Raw genomic sequence first — 24,879 nt, forward strand, 5'->3', positions numbered from 1 at the left:
ACGTGGAGGGGGAGGACGTGGAGGGGGAGGACGTGGAGGGGGAGGACGTGGAGGGGGAGGACGTGGAGGGGGAGGACGTGGAGGGGGAGGACGTGGAGGGGGAGGACGTGGAGGGGGAGGACGTGGAGGGGGTGGAGGGGGAGGACGTGGAGGGGGAGGACGTGGAGGGGGAGGACGTGGACCTGTCCTCGGGCCTGCGCAAAGGAGCTTTTAGGTGGAGTGCAGTGCGCGCAGTACTGGCCCCACCCTTTACACCCATGGTTCGTGTGCCGTGGCCAAGCAAGCTGGGATGTGGCAGCGAGGTCCTTGGGTCGTAGGTTTTATATCGGAGTGGCCTTCTCCTATGCAGGTTTCTTACCCGGGCTGGAGGGGCCTGCCTCCCCTCCTAGGTCGGTCCATACTGCCCGGACCGGGGCCGAGGCCGCCGCAGTTCACCCTGTGCCTGGACTGGGGCCACCGCCTCCCACTCCCTGCCCGGACACATACAAATAGCATAACCAGCTCCTGCACTTCGCCCGCTGCACCGGGCCGCTCCTGCACTTCGCCCGCTGCACCGGGCCGCTCCTGCACTTCGCCCGCTGCACCGGGCCGCTCCTGCACTTCGCCCGCTGCACCGGGCCGCTCCTGCACTTCGCCCGCTGCACCGGGCCGCTCCTGCACTTCGCCCGCTGCACCGGGCCGCTCCTGCACTTCGCCCGCTGCACCGGGCCGCTCCTGCACTTCGCCCGCTGCACCGGGCCGCTCCTGCACTTCGCCCGCTGCACCGGGCCGCTCCTGCACTTCGCCCGCTGCACCGGGCCGCTCCTGCACTTCGCCCGCTGCACCGGGCCGCTCCTGCACTTCGCCCGCTGCACCGGGCCGCTCCTGCACTTCGCCCGCTGCACCGGGCCGCTCCTGCACTTCGCCCGCTGCACCGGGCCGCTCCTGCACTTCGCCCGCTGCACCGGGCCGCTCCTGCACTTCGCCCGCTGCACCGGGCCGCTCCTGCACTTCGCCCGCTGCACCGGGCCGCTCCTGCACTTCGCCCGCTGCACCGGGCCGCTCCTGCACTTCGCCCGCTGCACCGGGCCGCTCCTGCACTTCGCCCGCTGCACCGGGCCGCTCCTGCACTTCGCCCGCTGCACCGGGCCGCTCCTGCACTTCGCCCGCTGCACCGGGCCGCTCCTGCACTTCGCCCGCTGCACCGGGCCGCTCCTGCACTTCGCCCGCTGCACCGGGCCGCTCCTGCACTTCGCCCGCTGCACCGGGCCGCTCCTGCACTTCGCCCGCTGCACCGGGCCGCTCCTGCACTTCGCCCGCTGCACCGGGCCGCTCCTGCACTTCGCCCGCTGCACCGGGCCGCTCCTGCACTTCGCCCGCTGCACCGGGCCGCTCCTGCACTTCGCCCGCTGCACCGGGCCGCTCCTGCACTTCGCCCGCTGCACCGGGCCGCTCCTGCACTTCATCCGTTGCAACTGATCTCTCCTGCACTTCATACATGCCCACCAACCCCTCTGATTACTTTTGGCATTAGATATACGAAACTACTTTTAAAGATACATTTTCCTCATAGTTTAGATATACTTGTCAATTTCCTCAAGATCCATAAAGCAAAAATCATTGTTAGGACACAACCAACTCACATGCTTGGATAATATGCCTGGAAATCTTGCCCATGTGTCATTATGTTCAAATTAGAAGTCTCACACATAATACCAGCATTTCTGGGAGGTTAGCGAAAATGAAGTAAATGCTGTTTGATCAGGAGAGCATTAAAACATTGATGAATGGTTAACGCTATTATTTTTAGTAGTAGAATCAGGACAGAGAAAAATTTGTAAAAATGAAAAATATGCTGTAGTAAAACCAGTGAAATATTATAAACTGGGCATTAACAACTCTCAACATCCACCATTTAATTTGTTAAGCACCCATTTTGATCAAGTCAACCACTGCGTCGGACTGTTGAATAAGGGCAGATTTGTCAACATGGGCAGGTTTGAGCCTACAAATTGTGATTGACAGAAGGAGTGTCCAAGATGCAGGTTGACCTTGTTTGTCTTATCACCCTGTATGGTCCATGTGTTCCTCTATATACAATTGTATTCCCATTCCTTCAGTCCATGTGGTACAAAAGAAACATGTTTGCCAATATGATGATAGTGGTACAGGGATAATTTGCCCACAATATCCCTTAGTCTGCTCAGCAGCTCTTTGGGATCTTCAGCCTTACTGGATCTGTGCGGAACAAACTCCCCTGGGTCCACCAAAGGGGTGCCGTATACAAGCTCTGCAAAGTGTGAAGATCCTCTTGTCCTAATGCCGAGAAACACCCATGTTACATTGTCTGCCCAGTTGGGACCGTCCAAACAGGCCATTAAGGTTGATTTAAGGACAATGGAATCGTTCAACCATCCCGTTGGATTGCGGGATGCTTGTATGATGAAGCCTAGAGCCGAGCAGCCGAGATAAGGTCATCCATAACAAAGATTGAGGTCCTCTGTCAGAAGTGATTTGCACCAGTAGGCCAAAGCAAGCCAGCCAGGAATTGAGGAATGCTCATGCATAAGGGTCCGTTGAAACATCCGCCACGGGGACTTCCTCAGGCCATCTTGCGAACCTATCAATCACAGTGAAGAGATAGCGGTAGCCTTGTAGAACTGGAATTGGTCCCACAATGTCCACATGGACATGATCAAAGTGGCGAGTTGCCAGTGGGAAAGGTGATTTCGTATGCCAATGGATTTTAACCTTTGGCAAGCTACACAAGATCTGGCCATTTGCATGATATCTTTCTTCAGACTGTGCCAAACAAATCTGCCTGAAATTAGATATGGTCCATCTGATGAGTGGATGAGAGAGACCATGGACAGAATCAAAAATGCGACATCTCCATGAAGCTAAAGCCACTGGCCATGGATGTCCTGTTTACACATCGCAGAAGAGCAGCTTGCCGTTGGCATCGATTTGCACATTCTTCCATTGTAGGTTTAGATATCGAAGTGTGATATGACTCCATCTCACCATCTTGTGCTTGGGCAGCAGCGAGAGCTGCGTAGTTAATACTGTGGTCCATAATCGAGTGCAACTGAGCGGGAAAGTGCATCAGCCACCACATTGTCTTTTCCAGAAATGTGCATTATTCTTGTGGAGAATTCTGAAATGAAGGATTACTGCCGCTGTTGTCAAGCTGACCAGGGCTCCAACACCTCCAAAAATGTCAACATGGTGAAGTGTTTGCCTTCCAAAAAGTAACGGAAGTGACGGATGGACAAATATGGTTAGGAGCTCTTTATCAAAGTTGCTGTATTTTCTCTTAGCCTCACTGAGGTGGCAGCTAAACAATGCCAATGGCGTCCATTGACATATTGCTGTAGAATGCCCTCTATGGCTACAACAGATGCATCTGATGAAAGGGCTGTGACTGCATTTAGGGTTGGATAAATGAGCGTGGTTGCTTGAGCTAATAGCTCCTTTGTTGTTAAAAAAGGATTTCAACTTTCATCTGTCCACTGAATAGAGGTGGCATTACCAGACAGCAGATTGAACAGAGGCTTCATAACGTTAGCTGTTACTGGATGCCCAAGAACTCTTGCAGACCTTTGAAAGTTGTTGATCTGGAATATTCAGTAATGGCATTGATCTTGGAAGGCAATGGAACCAGGCCCTTGTCGGTGATTGTATGCCCCAGGAATTCTATGGAATATTGTCCGACAACACATTTATCCAGACTGATGCTCAGTCCAAATTCTCGCAGACGTCTAAAGAGCATCTGCAGATGTTCCATGAGCACTTTTTTAGTTTTGCTGGAGACTAGTATGTTGTCTAGATAAGTGAAGACGTTGCCCATGCCATGCCCTATTGCATCCTTAACTCACTGAAAGGTCTCAGCTGCATTTGTTAACCCAAAAGGCAAATGTAAAAATTCGAGTAATCTGAAAGGGGTAATTATTCTGTTTACGGAATCTCACCTGGTTCCACTGGTGATATCCAAGCATCAAGTTCACTTTTGAAAAGATTTTTGTCCCATCCAGATTCATTTAAAAATCTTGAATATGGGGAATAGGGTAGCGAACCAACTAGTATAGTGGCGTCGTTGAGCCATCTATAATGTCCACAAGGTCTCCACCCTCTGGTGCGTTTTTGAACTAAAACTAATGGAGATGGCCATGGCCTATTGGCCCTGTGAATTATTCCTAGCTCTTCCATTTTGAGTAATTCTTGTTTAGCTAATTGCAGTTTCTCCAGAGGCAAGCAACCTGCATTATTATGAATGGGAGAACCCTTGGTAGAAATATGGTGACTTACTCCACATTTATGGTGGAGGTTGAAAACTGCAGAGTTGTAATTTTGGGAAACTCTTCTAAGAGTCTGGAAAACTTATCAATAGTCTTACGCAGGGGTTGAAGGCATAGCGCAGGAACATGCAATTTTGCCAGGCTAATAGTTTGAAAGGTGATGCTATCCACCAGCCAACGCCCTTTTAAATTCACCGTGAACTAATGAGCTCGAAGGAAATCGGTCCCACGTAGCGATCATGAGATTTCTGCTATAATAAAAGGCTCTGTGTAAATGTTCTCCTCGAACTGAACATTAATATTTTTGGAGCCATATGTGCTTACGTTGGAACTATTGACTGCTGTGAGTTGGTTAGGGGTAGGATAATGTGTATCGAAACTGGTTGTTGGAAAAATCACTAACTGTAGCGGCGGCTACACTGCTAACGGGCCTCTTGCGTCCAGACGGGTTGAGTTCAGTGAGCAAAAACTGATTTATTGCAGGCTGCCTGGCCACCCCAGACCTGGCTGAGAACCGCGCTGGGGGGCCCCAACGCCACCAGGGCGTCACGTAGGTCCCCAGGCGCAGGCTTCTAAGCCCAGTGCCGAGGTGGGGAGGAAACCCCTGATGGCGCCATTTTGGCCGGCTGCACCACCACGTGCATGACAAGCAGGGCCGGTTCGCCTGCCTAATGGTGTACCACTACACAGCCCCCCGCCCCCCCCCCCCCCCAAACCGGCGCCAATGTCCTTTTTTGCCAAGCGGTCTCGGTTCTTGAGTTGGGCCACAATTACTGGTTCGGTGGGGTCGAGGTGGGCTAGCTTTAACCTGTCCACCGTAAACAGTTCCCGCTTATCACCGATGTCCAGTGTGAAAATGGATCCTGAACACTGGAGGACTTTATACGGCCCTTTGTATGGACTTTGTAGAGGAGCTGTGGACGGGCCCTGCCTGATAACGTACTCTGCAGAGTACAGCTCGCTGGGGACGCAAGAGGCACGTGTGCAGTGTCTGGGCAGTGGTGGGGCTGTGAAGGAGTTCAACTGGGCCCAGACGTGGGGCAAGTAGACCATGCGGTGACTACTGAGGGTTGAGAGGTACATTGATGAACTCACCAGGTAGGGCTAGTGCTGCACCATAGACCAGCTCGGTTGATAACGCCTGTAGGTCTTCTTTGGGTGTTGAGCAGATGGCAGGAGCACCCAAGCTTGTTCACCCAATCAGGGCCTGTGAGGCAGGCCATAAGTGCCGACTTAAGGTGGAGGTGCAAACGCTCGACTAGCCCATTTGCCTGTGGGTGATAGGCCCTGGTGTGATGTAACTTCATCCCCGGCCTGTTGGCGAGCTGCGCCCAGAGTGCAGAGGTGAACTGGGTGCCCCGATTACTGGTGAGGTGGTTGGGGACGCTGAACCGGACAACCCAACCATTCAAAAGCACTTGGGAGCAGGAGTCCGTGAAGGGATCAAGATTGCCTCAGGCCAACGAGTGGTGCAGTCTACCACTGTGAAAAGTTAACGGTTACCTCGGGAAATGGGTAAGGGTCCGACTATGTCCACATGTATGTGGCTGAACCGTTCCTGGACATGTTCAAAATCTTGTACGGGCACTCTGGTATGCCTGTGTACCTTGGAAAGCTGGCAATGGATGCAGGTTCTGGCCCAGTCTGCAATCTGCTTCCGAAGTCCATGCCAGACGAAATGTTCCGCCACCATACGAACCGTGGGCCTGATGGAAGGGCGGGAAAGGTCATGGATATGGTGGAAGACTTGCCTGCGCTACTGCTGGGGAACCACTGGTCGCGGGGTGCCCATGGAGACATCGCACAGGATGGTGCCCTCACCGTGAGGGGTCGGGAGGTCCTGGAACCTCAGGTCCATGATGGCAGTCCTGAAGGCCCGTGTCTCCTCGTCGAACTTCTGGTCCTGGGCAAGCTAGTTGAAGTCGAGGCCGGGTGTCAGCACGCAAATGGCCGGCCGTGAGAGTGCATTGGCGACCACGTTGTCGACCACCAGGTTGACTTTGGAGAATACCCTTGCGCCATGCAGGTTGGCCGTAAAGGTCCTGCATGTGAGGGATCGGGTAACGGTCAGGTACTGTCGCATTGTCAAGCCGTCGATAATCTCCACAGGGTCGCCAGCCACTGGAGGCTTTCGGGAACCAGGTGGAGTGGTGAGGCCCAAGGACTGTTGGAGGGTCGAATGATCCCCAGCTCCTGCAGATGCGAGAACTCTTCCTTCGCTATCTGGAGCTTATCCGGCGGGAGCCGGTGTGCCTTGGCGTGGACCAGCGAGCCTTAGGTGGGGATGTAATGAAATACCCCGTGGCGTGGTGTGGCGGCGGAGAACTGCGGCTTGAGGAGGGATGGGAACTCATTCAAGATACGCTGAAACTCGTACTTGGGTGTGCTGACCGTGGCCATCTGCGGCTGTTCTGTGCGGGAAGCGTTGAGGCGAACGGATTGGAAGGTACGGGCATCTACCAGTTGCCTACCTCGAACGTCGACCAGGAGTCCGTGGGCAAGGAGGAAGTAGACACCCAGGATGGCGGTGGGAAGGGACGAAATGGTGAACCTCCACGAGAACTTCCGCTGGCCAATGTGGAAGTAGACTGTCTTGTCTCCATACATTTGGATCTCCGTCGAATTGGCTGCACGGAGGGGAGGTCCTCAAGGCCGGTTCCATGACTTAATGGCTGTGGCCGGGATGACATTGATCTGGGCCCTGCTGTCGACGAGGAAACGTCGGCCGCTGACTGAATCCCACAGGTAGAGAAGACTGTGTTCTTTGTCAGCCGCCGCAGCTATTAACATCGGCCAGCCTGCTCGTTTCCCTGGTACAAGAGGGCTGACAACACTTCCAAGCCTTGGCTTCCCAGCGCTGGTGGAAGAAGCAGAGGCCTGAAATGGATGTCTTGCTTCTGGCTATGCTCTTTGAGGCCCCTGCAGGGGCCGGGTGTTCCACTGCAGTGCTAGAGGAAGGCTTGGCATGCCCATGCCTGTGACTCGTAACCTGCTGAGCCCTCCGGGAATCCTTCGAGCCATAGTTCTTGAGCCTTTTGAGCGATCTTCCTAGGGTCGACGAAGCCCTCCTGGGACAGTAACGGCCGGATGTCTTCAGGCAGATGGTCGAGGAAGGTGTGCTCGAAGAGTGGGCAGTTGATGTGATTGCCCATGAGCGTGAGCATCTCATCCATCAACTTGATTGGAGTTCTGTCCTCCAAGGCGTCGAGGCGCAGCATCCGAGCTGCACGCTGGTGTCTGAAGAGGCAGAGGGAGCCAGTGAGCACCCGCTTGATGGTCCCGTACTTATCTTCCACGGGTGGGTGCTGAACGAGATGCAGCACTTGTTTGGCGGTGGCCTGGTCCAGGGCGGCAACCACATGGTAAAACTTGGTTGAATCCGATTAAATCTGGCGGAGGTGAAACTGAGCCTCTGCGTGGCTGAACCAGGTCTCTGGATCCTGAACCCAGAAGTCAGGAAGCTTGATGGCTATAGCGTTGATCGAAGGGTCTTTCATGTTGGGTTCAAAGATGTTTGGGGTCACCAATTGTAGCAACGAAATACAAGAAGAGAAAGATAAAGTTACAAAGAGACAGAAGATGGCACCTAAAAGAGAAAAAGTAAGAATAACAGAGAAAAGGGAAGAAGGAAAATCAGTGGAGAAGAGCGGCTGATCTCCGACGTTGGTGAGTCCCCAGAGGAACGGTGTGTTCCCGACCGGCGGACTTCAAAAATGGCTCTCAAGGAAAAGAGGTGCGCAACAGCACTTGCGTGAAAAGTTGCGCATGCGCAGTGCGCAAGTAATAGAAAAGGTTAACGCCGGCAGGAAGGGGACTCAGCTGAAAAGCGGCCAGCTGCAGAGCGGCCAGCAAGAGACACCCAGTATCGGGGCGTTCAGCTGGGGAAAGTAAGCAAGAAAGAAAAGAAGAATGAATGAAGAGATGGAAGAGGGTGAGCGGCAAAGGGGCGCCCAGTAGCGGGTCGGCCTGTGGCAGGAGGCCCAACAGCGGGAGACACAGCAGCTGGAGGCCCAAAAAGGATACAAAAGCAGCTAACCAGAGAAGGATGAAGATATACAGATACAGAGAACAGTACGCAGACACAGAAGAAGAGGAGGAAGAAGACCAAGAATTTCAAAGGAAAGAAGGTAAAATAGAAGGACAAAGTTTAGATAAAGCCTTTTTCGAAGAACAAATGAGGTCATTAAAAAAAATGGCTATCATTAGAATTTAGTTCAATCAAAAGAAAAATGAAAAGAGCTGAAGACAGAATGCAAAGCTTAGAGTTGGCCATGACTGAAAAAGGGAAAAGAGTAGAAAATGTGGAGGAACGAGCAGCTGCTGTAGAAGTGGATATAAATGATTTAAGAGGGAAGTTGGAAGAGAGTGAAAAAAAATTAAAGAGACACAAGATTTATTGTCACAAAAAATTGACGTATTGGGAATACTACAGTCAGCGAAACAACATAAAAATAGTGGGCCTGAAAGAAGGCAAAGAAGGGTCAAATATGAAGGAATTTATAAAAGGATGGATCCCGAAGGTGCTGGGAATGACAGATTCACATGAAGAAATAGATATTGAAAGGGCGCATAGAGCGCTAGTACCGAAACTGCCACCACATCAAAAACCAAGATCCATATTGGTAAAACTTCTAAGATATACGACAAGAGAAAACATACTGGAGCAGGCAAGAAAGAAGGTTAGAGAAGCCACTGGAATACAAGGGACAAAAAATATTTTTATTCTCTGACATAAGCTTCGAACTTTTAAAGAAGAGGAAGGAATTCAACACGGCGAAAACAATCTTATGGAAAAAAGGTTATAACTTTATATTAAGACAACCAGTAGTACTCCAAGTGTTTATTCCTGGGGAACAGACCCAAAGAAAGCCTAAGAATTTGCTGAACAATTGCAGGACAGGAGAAGAGGAGGAGTGACAAGAAGGATGTACAAAAATATGCAAGAAAATATACAAAAATATGTAAAAAATAAAGATAATGTATATATAAAGATTTAAAGATGGATAAGAATAGGGGAAGAAAGGGAAAAAAGAGAGCTTTGTTATATGTATAGGAAAATAGTATTCTCTGGGGGTTGGAGAATAATGGTCACTGCAAAATCAGTTGACGCTTGTGAGTAAGTTCGCAAACCAAATGGAAAGGGGAGTTGTGGTTGCTGTTGAGGGACAAGGGGCAATCCAAGGAGGGGAGGTTCATTTGGGGTTAAAGGGTTATTGCTTGTGGGGATTGTTGAGGTATTTCATGTCTTAAGTGCATTGTCATATTGAGATTAAAAAGGAAAACTTAAAAAACAGCAATGGATAAAAGGGGATGGAGGTGGTGAAGAGGCGGAAAAGAAGTGAAAATAAAGATATAAGGTGGCCTCGTTGGACTATATGACTATAAACATTAACGGAATATATAACCAAGTTTAAGTGCATCCCATTGGAAAAAAAAATCACATATAATTTAAAAGACGGAGTTACAGTGTTTGAGAGAACCTGGGAACCGTATATGGGACATAACAGAAATAGCAGGCCTCGGACCACCACCACCTAAAATGATAAGAAGATAAACATGATCAGATTTAATGTGTATAAGTAGATGATACGTCTTTTTTTGTTTGTATTCCTTTTGTATAAAGATATTGTTTTATTTTAAATGTTCAATATTTACTGTTTTTGGAGGGGTGTGGGAAGGGGGAAAGGAGGGATGGGGAAAAAAGAGAAAATGTCACTGAATATTTGAAGAGATGCATCTGTAAATATATTAGTTGATATGGATTATAGTGCGATAAATAAAGAATTATTTTAAAAAAATGGCATATGACACGAAGAACATGTCCTTTGTGTTCCCATGCCTCTACTGTTCTTGCCCTTCAGGATCAGAGGTCACTGGTTCAGGAGGTGCTTTGAGAAGGCACATTTCAGTACATTTTACAGGTGGCACACTGCAGCCTTTACTAACCAGCGCTGGAGAAACTGAGTGCTTAGGATAATGGACAGGGTACACTTAAATGGTTACTTCACCTGATGTGGTCTTCAGCTCAAATGTTACTGGAATTGCATTCATCCAGCAAATGAAGAGTAAAGACAATCAGAACTTGATTTTGGAGATGAAGGAAAGGCTTTGGGCATTCAGACGATGAGCCAATCAGCCCCCCCGATTGGTCTCAAAGTATGATTGAACCAGATTAATTTCTATTCAACAGTGTTCTCCAAAATGTTTATGGAGATCCACTGCAACGATTCTACCATAAAATGTCAAGGGCTGGTAGTCAAACTCTCCAGCTAGAAATGCTCACTGTATGAATCAATATTACTTGTCACATAGTAGTCAATGCTCAAATGGTGACAATGCTTCTTGTGTTTTCTAAGGAGTTTCAGATGAACATTATGTAAACAGAACTACTTATGGCCTATTGATAGAACATTCATTAGTGCAGATGAAGATGGTTGTGACAAGTATGGTATATTGCTACTCTGTTTTTTGTCATTGAGGAGATTGACCTCCAACAACCATATTCAATTATCTTTCTTTAACTGATCCCTAGAGTCCAGGAGAAATACAAGTTAGATGAGCATAATTTAAAAGTATTGCATTCCAAATGGAAACTCAGTCATTAGTGATTATTACAAGAAATAAAGTTTCATACCAAATGCAATTCTAGCTCTTGCAAAAACAAACTTGATAGTCAAAACACATAAGTACAAACTCTCTAATTCCTTACCAATTGTAATCTTCAGTAAGTTAATCTGAAGAGAGCTCATTTAAAACAAACAGTACCGAATGCTGTACACAATATGAAAGTACATTTTAATAAGTTGAAAAAAAAAAAAATCTCTTGCACCATCCTTTATGTTGGGTATAAGCCAGAACAGTTTCATTTGCAATGAAAGAACAAATTGAAGCTGAGATAAATAGACTAAAAAATGAAGGCATATTTGAACCAATAGAGTACAGTGATTGGGCAGCGCCCATCTACCCGAACAGGAAGTAAATGGAGAGATTCGCATTTGCAACGATTACAAAGTCACCATAAATCAGGCACTAAAAGTATCAGAACATCCCATGCCCAAAGCAGAAGAATTATTCCAAGCACTAAACGGAGGGCAAAAGTTCACAAAATTAGATTTGTCACAGACATACCAACAAATAAGAGTTGGACAAAGAAAATATATGACAATCAACCCCCATCTGGGACCGTTCATAGGCCAGACAGAATTTTCAAGCTACAATGGACAAATTACTACACGGAATCTCAGTAGGATGTTCCCTTGGTGATATCATCATCACAGGCCAAATCGAGACCATGAAAACCAAACTACAACAGGCTGATTACGACAGGATAAGTGCATCTTCATGCTGCCCTCAGTAACGTACTTAGGATTTACAATCGACAAGGAGGGGGTACGAATGGATCCAGCAGCCACAACAGCAGTTCGCAAAGCCCCATATCCAACCAACAAGTCGAATTACGGTCCTTTCTAAGGCTTATAAGTCACTATCCCTCACATGTCTAAGCTGTGCAGCCCCCTAAACCGATTACTCAAGAAAGATCAAAAATGGTTCTGGAACACGAAGACTAAAAACACAGTTGATTGATTAAAGGAAATATTAACATCGACAAATGAGGTTCTAATCCTCGATGACCCGAACAAGGAAGTGACTCTAGCCATTGATGCTTCCCAGTAGGGCTGGGAGCAGAATTATCCCAAATCACAGAGAAAGGTGGTGAGCAACCAGTGACATATGCTTCACAGACATTAACTACAAGCGAAGGCAATTACACACAACTGGAAAAAGAAGGATTAGAAATAATTTTTGGTGTAAAAAGATTCCACCCACATCTCTACAGAAGAACTTTCACCCTAATCACTGACAACAAACCTCTAAGCAAAATTATGGTCCCCCACAATATTAGCTGCAGCCAGAATTCAAAGATGGGCCAAGCTCCTAGCTGCATAGAACTACAAGATAAAACATAAACTGGGAACACTCAACAGCCACGTGGATGCTTATCGTGCTTACGACTACCTGAAACAGATCAAAAAGAAATTATTAAATGGACAGCAGAGGCAGCAGCCATCAACCAAGAACAAAAACTGCCCATTACAGCTCAGATGATCAGCAAAGAAACCCGAAAGGAGGCAACGTTAAGCAAGGTCTTGTACTTCATCCTTAATGGATAGCCAGAATATGAGGTCATACCAGAAGACCTTAAAACTTACTTCACACACTGCCATGAACTATTAGTTGAAGGATGTTTACTATGGCAAGCCACCACAACCATCCAGGAATGGTACAAATGAAAGCGCTGGCCCAAATGCATGTTTGGTGACAGAGACATTGAAACGACATTGAGAGAATGCAAAATATGTCAGACAATGCAGCCAACAATGCCACAGGCCAAGGCTAACCAATGGAAATAGCCTTACAGAACCCTGGCAACGGATTCACATAGACTTCGCAGGGCCATTCATGGGAGAGACTTTCTTTATAGTGGTTGTCGCACATTCCAAATGGCCAGTAGTTTCGCATATGACTGGCCATATACAATTGAGTGTCTACAGGCTATGTTTGCCACACATACATTACCTCACGAATTGGTCACAGACAATGGACCCCAGCTTACATCAGAACCTTTTAACAGATTTATGTGCGACAATATCAGACATATTTTGTTGGCACCCTATCATCCAAGTATTAATGGGGAGGCAGTGAAAACCAAGAAACTTCATGGACTCACAAGATTGCAGATTTCCTATTGGGGTACAGAAACACACCACATTCTACTACAAAATGCACCCCACTGGAATTTATGTTTGGCTGCAACCTGTGGACAAGGCTATCACCTGGATCTGGGCCTCCATTCAGAAAAATCAACATCGCCACAAACTACCTAGAGCACTGAAAGTGGGCAAGAGTACTGGCACAAGATTACAGACAATATAAAAAACGTTGGGTGGTAGGAGTGATCCTACAAAAGTTGAGCCCCGGCTCATACTTTGTTCTAGTGGGGGACAGACTGTGGAAATGACATATTAACCAATTGCGAGCACTATCTGACACTAAAGTCCATGAACTACCTCACGACCTGGAGGAGGTAGAACCAGACCTGCCAATGCAATCCAACGCCTTTGGCCAAGTGAAGGTGGATGGAGATGGGTATCCCAGGTCAAGTAACTCTGACAAGCAGCCCAGCACGTAGATCCCCGGAGGCCAGTGAAGGGCAGCAGTCGCCATCAACCTGACTATCTAGGGGTCCCACCCAGAACAGCCACGAGCAAATACCGGTACCGCATACCATGCCAAGGTGGTCTAAAGAGAGAAAGAAGACCACCCAAGCACTTTAAGGACCATGTCCCATAATTATTTCTAAGTGCCTTTCTATATTATAATCACTCAGTACACATACCCTAGTTCTCACTAATAGTCTTGGACCTGACGAGGGGGAAAGAGTGCTAGATATAAACTACCTAGTACTGTGCCCCCTTCCAGCTGTGCCTCGCTCCGAGTAGCTTAATTATTTCTATGCTTGCTTTGATTGAGAAAACAAGGGGGTCACTTTCAAAATGGATCTTCCACCTGATAAACTGCTTCTCTCTCTGATGTTTGGGCCACCGAGTAGGGCAAATATACAAAAGGCAGCTGGTCCGAAAGGTATACCTGGCCATGTGCTTAGAGTCTATGCAGAACAGTTGGCTGGGGTCTTAATGGACATTTTCAATCTGTGCCTGGCCCAGGCCATTGTTCCCATGAGATCTAACATTGCCACCATCGTACCAGTGCCGAAACATCCTACCGCCATGGGTCTGAATGACCTCCGTCCAGTTGCACTCACCCCATCATTGCAAAGTGCTTTAAGAGACTGGTTTTATCATATTTTGAAGCTCTGTTTGCCAATTACCTTGGACTCTCATCAATTTGCCTACCATACCAACAGGTTGACTGAGGATGTCATCTCATGGCACTTCACTCTGCCTTGATGCACTTGGACAATTCAAACTCTTATGTCAGAATGTTCATTGACTTTAGTTTAGCATCCAATATTGTGATTCCCTCCAAACTGATCACCAAATTTTGTTGCTTGGTATCAGCTCATCTTTCTGAAAATGGATCTTGGACTTTCTGACGAACAGACACTAATCTGTTAAGTTAGGCAATCTCTTCTCTTCCATTCTCATCTTGGAACACCAGCGTGCCCCAGGGCTGCTTGCAAAGCTCTCTCCTGTATCCCCCTTTTCACCTATAACTGCGTTCCTGTATATGGTTCTTATTCCATAATCAAGTTCACAGGTGACATCATGGTGTTTGGCCTGATCACGAGGGGATGATGAGACAGCCTACAAGGATGAGGTCCAACACCAGGTCCCGTGGTGTGCTGACAATTTGGCACTGAACACTCAGAAGACAAAGGAGATAATTTTTGTGGACTTAAGGCATGCTGGAAGGCAAACTTATGTCTCTACTTACATCAATGGAGCTGTGGTGAAATGTGTATCAAGCTTAAAATTCCTTGGTGTCCACATTTCACATTAATTTCTGCAGAGCGTGAAGGAAATACACCTCTGTCCCAGGAGTTTTACTGCTGTTCCATTGAGAGCATACTTACCTATAGCATCTCATTGTGGTATGTCAGTTGTTGGCAAAGTCACAAACGGCAATGAGAAAGTGTACAGGAGGGAGATAGATCAGCTCGTTGACTGGTGTATTGACCACAATCTTGCACTCAATGTCAGCAAAAACAAGGAAATGATTATGGACTTCAGGAGGAAGTCAGGGGAACACGACCCAGTCCTCATTGAGGGCTCAGTAGTGAGAGGGTTAAGAACTTCAAATTCCTGGGTGTCAACATCTCCAAGGATCTGTCCTGGAGCCTCCATTTTGATGCCTTCACAAAGAAGGCTCACCCGCGGCTATACTTTGTGAGGTGTCTGAGGAGATTTAGTAGGTCACCGAAGACTCTCATAAACTTCTAAGGATGTATCGTGGAGAGCATTCTGGCTGGTTGCATCAGTGCCTAGAGTGGAGACATCAACTCTCAGGACAAAAACAAACTCCAGAGGATTGTTAACTCAGCCTGCGACATCAAAGGCACAAGACTTCACTCCAACAAGGACATCTACATGAGGCAGTGTCTTAACAAAGCAGCCTCTATCATCAAAGAGGCCCCCACCACCCAGGCCATGCCCTCTTCACTCTGCTACCACCGGGGAAAAGGTACAGGAGCCTAAAGATGAGCACTCAATGGCACAAAGACAGCTGCCATCAGATTCTTGAATAATCAATGAAACAAAGACACTGCTAACTGAAATAACACACAACCAGACAGGATTTATTGCAGGCTGCCTGGCTGGCCTTATACTCCCAGCCTGGACCTGGCTAAGAACCGCGCTGGGGGCGCTGATGTCACCAGGGCATCACATGGGTCCCCAAGCGCGGGCTTCTGAGCCTGGTGCAGAGGTCGAAGGGGAAACACCCGACTGTGCCATTTTGGTCGGCTATCCCGCCGACAAGCGGGGCCGGTTCGCCTGCCTAACGACGTGCCGCCTCACTGCCTTATTTTTCGTGCCCTTTTGCTATTATTATTTTATTTTTTATAGTAATGTAATGTCGTAAAATGGTTAGAATATGCATGATGCTGCCGCAAAACACCCGAATTTCACACAATAAATCCTGATTCTGTATGGCAATGGTCTCGTATCGGACCGTAAAGCTCTTCAGCGAGTGGTGAAAACTTAGTGCATTATCGACATTCAACTGCCCACTATTGAGAACATCTATTAAGAATGCTGTGTGGGTAAGGTGAAGAGCATCATCAAGGATATATCACACCCAAACTATGGACTTTATACTCCTCCCATCTGGTAGGTGCTTTTAGCCCCTTTCACATTTGCATCCCACTAAATTGGCCATTCAGTGTCCAGGGATAGGAATGGAGATTTGACTTTTCACAAACTGGGACGATGAGCACTTTCACACTTGCAAGGAGCCATCCCCGGGGTTAGGACTGTTCTACCTTCTACAGGTGACGTCATGATGCATCGAGTGATGGTTAGCCTGCCTTAAATTCTGATCAATGTGTATTATATATGTATTATACACTGTATCTTATATTTGAACAAAATTAATCATCTATCTGTAGATGTTGTCTGTATAGTCTTTAGCAAGGCCTTTGACAAGATCCCACATGGGAGGTTAATCAAGGATGTTCAGTCACTTGATTTTCGTGGTGAGGTAGTCAATTGGATTCAATATTATCTTCATGGGAGAAGCCAGAAAGTGGTAGTAGATAATTACCTCTCTGACTGGCGGCCTGTGATGAGTGGAGGTGCCTCAAGGATCAGTACCGGGCCCTCCGCTGTTTGTCATTTAAATCAATAATCTAGATGATACTGTAATGTGGTAAATTGGATCAGCCAGTTTGCAGATGATACAAAGATTAGAGGTGCAGGCAGTGAGGAATTCTACATTCAATGCAGACAAGTGTGAGGTGAAACAGAGATCTGGGAATACAGATACACAATTCGCTGATTGTGGTGTCACAGGTAGACAGGATTGTAAAGACACCTTTTTCAGGAGTTGGAATGCTATGGTAAAGATGTACAAGACAATTTGGAGTATTGTGAGCATTTTGGATACCCAACTACAGGAGAGATCAATAAAATTGGAAGAGTGCAGATAAAATTTACTACAAAGAACTGAGTTACAGGGAAAGGTTAAAAAGTTAGGACTTGTGGAGTGTAGAAAAATGAGGGGAGATTTGATGGAAGTATACAAAATTATGATGGGTTGAGACAGAGTAAATGCAAGCAGGCTTCCTCCGCCCGCCCCCCCCCCACCCCCCACCACAACCCCGCCACCCACCGGAGGTTAGGTGAGATACAAACCAGAGGGCATGGGTTAAGGGTGAAAGGGGAGAAGTTTAGGGGGAACATGAGAAGGGATTTTCTTCATACAGAGTGATGAAGTATGGAATAAGCTGCCAGCTGAAATGATGAATGTGGGGTCAAATTTATGGAAAATCTGGACAAATACATGGATAGGAAGGCGGAATCGGACTTTTTAGCGCCCACATTTTGGCAATGGACATTTAGGGGCATGCATTTTGACGAAAAAAAACTTTTGTAGCCCTTTGGACATTTTGCCGCCCACGGTTAGGTCCTGGCCTAGCAACCCCTGGCACTGCGGCATTTAAGAAACATGCAAATAATCACTTATTATACATTAATTATTATACAAATAATCTAACCCTCCCCAGCAGATATTTTGGGATTATTGTTATACTTGGGCTCATGTTTGGTGCTAGCCAGCTCCCCACAGCTTTGCAGCGCTGCCTAAACCCCCATGTTTCAGAAACTCTGATTCTCTCCCCCGCCCCCCCCCACACAGTAAGGGCATCTGGCGAAGCTGTCAGAGCACGGCCAGCAGGGCTGTCATCCTTCAAGTCGTTAACTGGTTCTACATTCAGGATTAATATTAAATCAGTTTCCTCTACACAGTTCAGACAGGGCATTTCAGATCCTATTAATTCACCATACAAAGAAATGCTTTTTGATTAATTTTAATGTATATCTTTTGTAAGCAGGACTGTCAGTGCAACGCTGGGGGGGGGGGGGGGGGAGGCGCGGGCTCACAGGACAACCAGCTGGACAGAGTTGGCCAGCAGATAGTGAATGGAGTGGCAGGCCAAAATATCTAGAATCAAACTGTGGCACCAAAATGTCTTAGATTCTATGGAAGGATATGGTGCAGGTAAACGGGACTGGGCACCGACTAGAAAGGCTGAAGGGCTGATTTCTGTATTGTTATGTTCTATGGTTCCAAGCTTGAAATTAAATTATAAAGCAGAAATGCCAAAAGAATTCATAAGAATTAATAGATAATTAACAAATTGACCATTTCCAATGGAGACCATTAACGATCAACATCTTTACAGAATACATCTAGTCACATGATACCCTGAATTCCTGTGAGAAAAACAAGTTCCATCAGTGAAATAATTAAAATTAAAAATGACGGAAACATTCAATAAAACAGACAGCATTTGTGAATATAGAAATATAGTTAGTGAAAAAAGCTAATATTTCATGTCAATTATAATCTGGAACTGTAGATATATCAGTTTTAAGATTCAGAGAGGGCGAGTGGAGAAAAGAAAACAAAATGCAAGGTCAGTGATTGAGTGGAAAGTAGATGTACTAAATAACAAAAATTGGAGGTTACACAAGTCTCTGCAAAAATGGGATCTGGGATAAAAAAAATCTGGTCAAAAGAAAACTAACATATTTAATTAGATGAAATGCTGCATTTTATCAGCTTTTTTTGGAAGACAACAGAGACCATAATGGCAAAGATTGCATCAGAATAGAGATGGCTAAATTAAGTGGCTAGAAGTCACACTCTTGCAGGAAACAAAGATGTCCTGCAAACCTGACATACAATAAGTTTGGTTTCCCAAATGTACAAGATATTATGAAGCAGCAAATAAGTGAACCAATTTAAAACAGTAAAATTGCTAGTTCATATTGAAAATGCATTTGTGCCCTGAGCAATGGGAATGAAGGAGGCAAAAAGAGAGATGCAACATCCATAGATTCATTGGAAGGAGAATGGGTATTATGTTGATGAAAGAACAAACTAGAACATTCTGAAGAAATAGATCCTCTTGAATCTTGAAAGAGGAAAAGGGAAAGATCTATTTGATGGTGACCTCCATTGGAGGTGCTGGATATTTCAAAGGTTGAATGTGAAGATGAGGGAATTCCAACTGTAATTCTAGGAACAGGAGGCAAGAGCTAGAGAAGAGCTGTAAAGAGCCTCAAGAAAATAAGTGCACATTTTGGAAACTTCGTCAGGAAAGAAACATCATCAGAAAGTGACAGAGCTGATAGAACTTGAAGAATTAATGGAATGTTTTCAAGAAGCTGGATGTGAAGAACTGTTCAAGTTTATTTATCATCCGATTGGGATAGAACAACCTGGCAAAACAGTGTATTCCCGTCCACTGTGCAAAAACGGTGCAAACATACAAATAGATATACATACATACAAACAAAATATATGTAAACACAATCTATATACAGGTCTTGCATACAGCTCACTGGTCATTCAGCAGTCTCATTATGCACGGGAAAAAGCTGTTCCTCACCATGGTGAATCTGGTTCTAATAATTCTGTACCTCTTTCACAGTGGGAGTAGCTGAAAGATTCTGTTTGTGGAGTAGTTGGAGTCCTCAAATATTTTACAAACTATCTTTAAACAATTATCCTGGTACTTTGATAGGGGAGAGGAAGACTCCAGTGATCTTCTCTATCACTTTTAAGGTCCTGTGGATTAACCTCTGATCCAATGCTTTACAGCAACCGTACCACGTGGTGATGCAGCCGACCAGAATGCTCTGTTTTTTTACATGTATATTTACTGTATTTCATTATTTTTAAAATTACTTTAATTATAAATATATATTTCTGTATATACATTTTGCATATACAAAATGATAGAGCTCCTGTATAAAATTGACAGAATGGTGGTTGGTAGCATTGCCTACCTCTTCCTTCTAAGGAAGTGCAGTTACTTTTGCACCTTCCTGACAAGTTAGATGTTTTGTGTTCAGGATAGGTCACTTCTTAAGTGTACTCTGAGAAATTTGGTGTTCTCCACTATTGAGCTATCTCCCAGTCTTTTTGGCTCAAAGAATTGATTATGGATTTCCAGAATAAACTCATCTGCACTCTAACTGCAATTCCTTAGAGAGTGGGGATTAAACAGCAAGTCAAAATCCACCTCCACTATTCAGTAATTCAAAAGCATGGCATGTACAAAAACACAGATAATGTCATGAGTGTCCTTTATATAACAAAGGTAAAAATTCATAACTGGAAAAATGTCAGCAAGTGTCCGAACAGAGTAGGGGAAGGCATGGTTGCAAATGCAGGAGGTGATAAATGAAGAAGGGGAGAATGGATGGCTAGGTGAAGGGGTGGGAAGAGGAGAGCTGGGAAAGGGAACGGGGGAAAAAGAGGAGAGGAGGTTAGCAGAAACCAGAAAAGTAGATGTTAATGCCTTACAGCTGGATGGAGAGTGCCCAGACAGAAAATCAGGAGTTGTTCTTCCAATTTGCGGATGGTCTTGGTGAGATAGTAAATAAGGCCATAGACAGACGCGAGTATGGGATTGTGACTCAGAACTGCAATGGTTGGCTACTGGGAGGTCTCTATCACTGGTGTGGATGGAGCAAAGGTGCTCAGAGAAGGCCACAAAGGGAGCACTAGATGCAGAAAATCAATTTTGTGGATGCACAAGTACTGCTTCACTTGATTGGCCTGTTTGGGGCCACAGAATGTGGTGATGGAGATGTGAGAGCTAGTGTAGCACCTCCTCTGCCACCGGGGAAGGTGGTGAGGTGCGTGGGTGGAGGGGGATTGGTGGGATGGGATGAGTGCACAAAGGAGTCACAGAAGGAGCAGTCCCTATGGAAGGCAGAGAGAGGAGGAGTGGGGAAAATGTGTTTGGTAGTGGGATTCTGTTGTAAATGCCAGAAATTTCTGGAAGATAATGTTGGTTGCGGAGGCTGGTGGGGTGGTGGGTGAAGATGAGGGGGATTCTATACTTGGATTTTATACTTTCTGAATATTGGCCCCTCTGATCCCAAGGAATCGAACCTTGGCAGAGGCATCATACATTTCCATTGAACTTTATCTCACTTCAATCGGAGCCCAACATAACATGAGCTCTTCCGCTTTCTCCCCACTCATTTCTTGGCCTGAAGCTTTCAAACTAGACTGTGCATCTTTTTTTTTATATATATATATATATATATATAAAAATCACCCCTACACCCCACCACCCACTCAAATATCACTTAATTGAATTCATAATTTACCCAGGAATTTTCTCTTAGACCTCCTCTCTCTCTCTCATCTTTTCCAAACTTGTACAGACATTCACTTTCTGCTCCTTTAATCTACACCATTTGAACTTGCAACATTTTTGCTCTCTAAAGATCAATCCCAACATAATGATCAAACCCACTGATAAGAATGCTGCACTAACCTATACCTTGCAATGGTGGAACATTACATCACAAGATATAGGAGCAGGCCTATCAAGTTTGCTCCATCATTCTATCATGAGCTGATCTATCCTCCCACTCCTCGGTCCAATTCCCGTAACCCTTGATGTCCTGAATAATCAAATACCTATTAATCTATGCCTCAAATACACCCAATGACCTCGCAACAAGTTCCATAGACTTATGACTACTAACTAAAGAAATTTTTTAGCATCTGTTTTAAATTGACATCTTTTATTCTGAAGTTGTGTCCAGACCTTTCAGCATTCAAAATGTCTCATGGGAACCCCCTTCAGAATTCTGTACTCTAACGAGTACAGTTCAAGAGCTGACAAACGTCCCTCATATGCTAACCCTTTCATTCCTGGTATCATTCAAAGAAATCTTCACCGAATCCTCTCCAATGCCAGCATGTCTTCTCTCAAACAAGGTGCCCAAAACCGTACACATTCTGTGGATCACTCCTGAACTATGTGCTTCGACCAATAACATCAGCCTATGGTTTTCAGTCAATATTTCTGGAGACTTTCCCCTCCACAGCCTCAATTTCATTAAGATCCACATGACATTTTAGTTTATTTCAGATTTCTAGCATGTGCAGAATTTTGTTGTGTTTCTGTGATGTATAACTTTGACCTGGGTGATTGCTTTCATACTGTGATCCAATTTGCAACTTGAACTGATTTTAAAAAAATCATTGCAAAGATGTAAGAGGGGATTAAGTTACCCCCAACCATTATTCACAAAAAATATAATTCAAAAGTAAGAGTGTTTGCAAAATGCTTCAAACTTTGTATGATATTTTAAATAGGAAGCATTTCCTTGACTTATTTTGTCTCTCATATGACAAGTTATTTATTTTCAATTAAAAGTATGTTTTAGTTTGAAAATTAATAGCAACAAAATAATACAAAAAACTTCAATAACATTAAGCAACAATGATCTTGTTCCAATTTATATATCTAAAAATATTATTGTTCTTAGCCAGTGAACTTGTCAAGAGAACTAACAAGGGTACTTACTAGTGTGCACAGTCAATAAGTTGATACTCATTTGACCTTTCGTAGCATGCTTTCACGCCTTCATCCTGCCAGAGGATGGTTGTATGTTCATAGAACTCCTAAAACAAAACATTCAAAGTTTGTTAACATCTAGAATTTTAAATTAAATTTTAGTAGCAGATAAAAGCAGAATTAAAGGAATACTGTATTCAAATTCTGGAACAAAGCAGAGGGAACATTATCACATGGTGAATGTTGACACACAATGGAGTAAGACTGATCAAAATAGAGCACGTGTTGAAAACAGAAGAGCCAAAATAGCAATTGTGGAGAACCTGAAACAAAAGCAATGATTGGAAATCATCAGCAGGTCTGAGAGGTTTCCACAGAGAGAGTTTATGAATCATTACAACACTTCTATGGAGATTGGGGTAAAAGCAGAAACTGATCATCTTAATCAGTGAGCATCCACTAACATTTTAAACAAGTGAATGTTAATGCATACTTTTGGTTCAGATTATTTTCATTCAAATCAATAATTTATTTAAAAGAAAAAAACTGATTTGCATTTAGAGTTTGATAGTTTATCTTGCTTGAAATCATTTTTAGTTTTTTTAGTCCTGGATTTGTAGAAATAATTTGGATCTATTTTTCAAAGCCATTATTTCATAAAACCAGTTAAACTTGTACTAAAACAATGGAAACTTGTTTTTCACTCCTCCAACTCATGCTATTAAGTTTGTCTTATTACCTTGGTTGACTTTAGCTTCCAAACCAGTGAGGTCTGAACTTAAAAGTATTTGGTGTCCCTCTCTGCATCAATTCCCATTTTCATCCTGCAAATTTCTTAACAATCCAGTAAATTTGTAAATGGCATAACATTAAATATCTTAATATCAAAATTACCATTAGCGTGGAAACTCATAGGGATCCTTTCTATAGAAACTTCTAGGGTGTTCCCCTAGATTCACAAGAGCAACAGAAACAGGCATTGAAGCAGTTAATTCACTTCTCAAGCTTTCGCTTCGCTGGTGTTCACTGAGATCAGGGCCGATCTCATCTGATCTCTAATTCACTGTTCTATGCTCTCCGTACCCCTCAACTTCCTTCCAGTTTAAAATTTTAGTCAGTTTTGGTCTCGATTCCTCCAGGGATATCCCAAACAAATTGTGTGACCTCAGAAGCTGAATCAAGAAACCAGAATAAAAATTTCTAAAAGCAGAATTAGCAAGAGATTGGACCCTCTCAATCTTCTCTGAGACAATTATTCAAGTTTTGCAGGAATAGTATAGGAGACATATTTATAGTCAGTTTGTGCACCAATGAGTTAGCCTTCAGCCACACATGCTAACTTATCTGAAAAGTCGCCTTAATTCCCTTTACTGATGCCAACGGACCTGCACGTTTTAGTATTTTAAAGGAGAAAATGTTGCTGTTCAAAATGCAATTTGATTTTGAATTGGTGTGGAAATTATTCTGAAAGGCAATCTGAAATCTATTACATGCATCTGATGCTCACTCAATACCTTCCTCAATACAAGAAGAATTAACCATAGAATGGGTGACAAATTTGCAGAACATTCTGTCCAGGCTGCAATGGTGTACCTTGGCTTCAAGTCAGTTGTTACTTTACCCTATTCCTCTTTGGCCTCTCCGAGCTTACATTGGGATATATTGGAACTTTGCCTCTTCTTTCTTGGCATGCTACAGTCCTCAGAATAAAACCAAATTTAATGATTCAAGTAATCTGCTTTCCCCCTCCCCTTTCTCTTCTACTGAATATTTAAATTTATTGTCAACATTTGAAGTGATTGTTACTGTTCCTATTTTGATCTGCACCTCATAACTAATATTTCACAATTAGTTTCTTTCTGCCAGCTCTGATGAAGGATCCATGAGCTGAGGCACTGATTGTTTCCTTCTCCTTGGAACTGCCTGACTCATTGAGGTCTTTCAGCATTTTGGTTTTGTTACAATGGCAGCAAGGTAGAGCAGAAAAAAGGCAAAATAAAGAATGTTTAAGGACTTTGCATTTCTGGGAAATTTAGAATGACTGTGGGGAAGATAAACAAGGCTATCATTTTCATCTCTGGTAAGCAGAATGGACAATGTTAATGTGTACTTTTGGTTCAGATTATTTTCATTCAAATCAATTCCTTACTGGCTGCAGGAAAGAAATTCTCTTTAAACTTGCTGGGAGGAGGGAGAAGAGTGTGTGCCCAAGGTACGATGGGTTCTTCAGTACGTTGGCTGTCTTTTCCAACAGCAGGAAATGTAGATGTAGGGAGAGGACAGAAAGCTTTACTTTGTTCTCAGCTCTATTTACTATTTCAAGCAACTTCCTCTCAGTTCCCAAACCATGCTGTGATGCAATCATTAAATATACTTTCAACACCTGTAGAAGTTGTTGAGGGACAGTGTGGTGGGGGTGGGGCATGCCAGATTTTCTTGGTCTTTTAAGAAAGTAGAGGCATTGGTGCACTTTTTTGCTAGTCAAGTCAGGTCAAAGGGTATGTTTATTCCTCAGAACTTGAATATATCAAC

At 44.9% G+C, this 24,879-nt stretch overlaps 1 protein-coding gene across 4 annotated transcripts in view; it reads right to left on the minus strand.

Annotated features, from left to right (window-relative positions):
• Positions 1–24,879, minus strand: part of LOC138736017 (guanine nucleotide-binding protein G(s) subunit alpha) — a 327,065-nt gene that overhangs the window by 73,851 nt on the left and 228,335 nt on the right. For all 4 annotated transcript variants that reach the window (XM_069884809.1, XM_069884811.1, XM_069884812.1 and 1 more), the window contains exon 5: positions 22,357–22,454. In XM_069884809.1, coding sequence (XP_069740910.1) covers positions 22,357–22,454 — 98 coding nt within the window. The remainder of the gene's footprint in view (positions 1–22,356; positions 22,455–24,879) is intronic.

Source organism: Narcine bancroftii, chromosome 6 (genome assembly GCF_036971445.1).
Source record: "Narcine bancroftii isolate sNarBan1 chromosome 6, sNarBan1.hap1, whole genome shotgun sequence".
NCBI classification, from domain to species: domain Eukaryota; kingdom Metazoa; phylum Chordata; class Chondrichthyes; order Torpediniformes; family Narcinidae; genus Narcine; species Narcine bancroftii.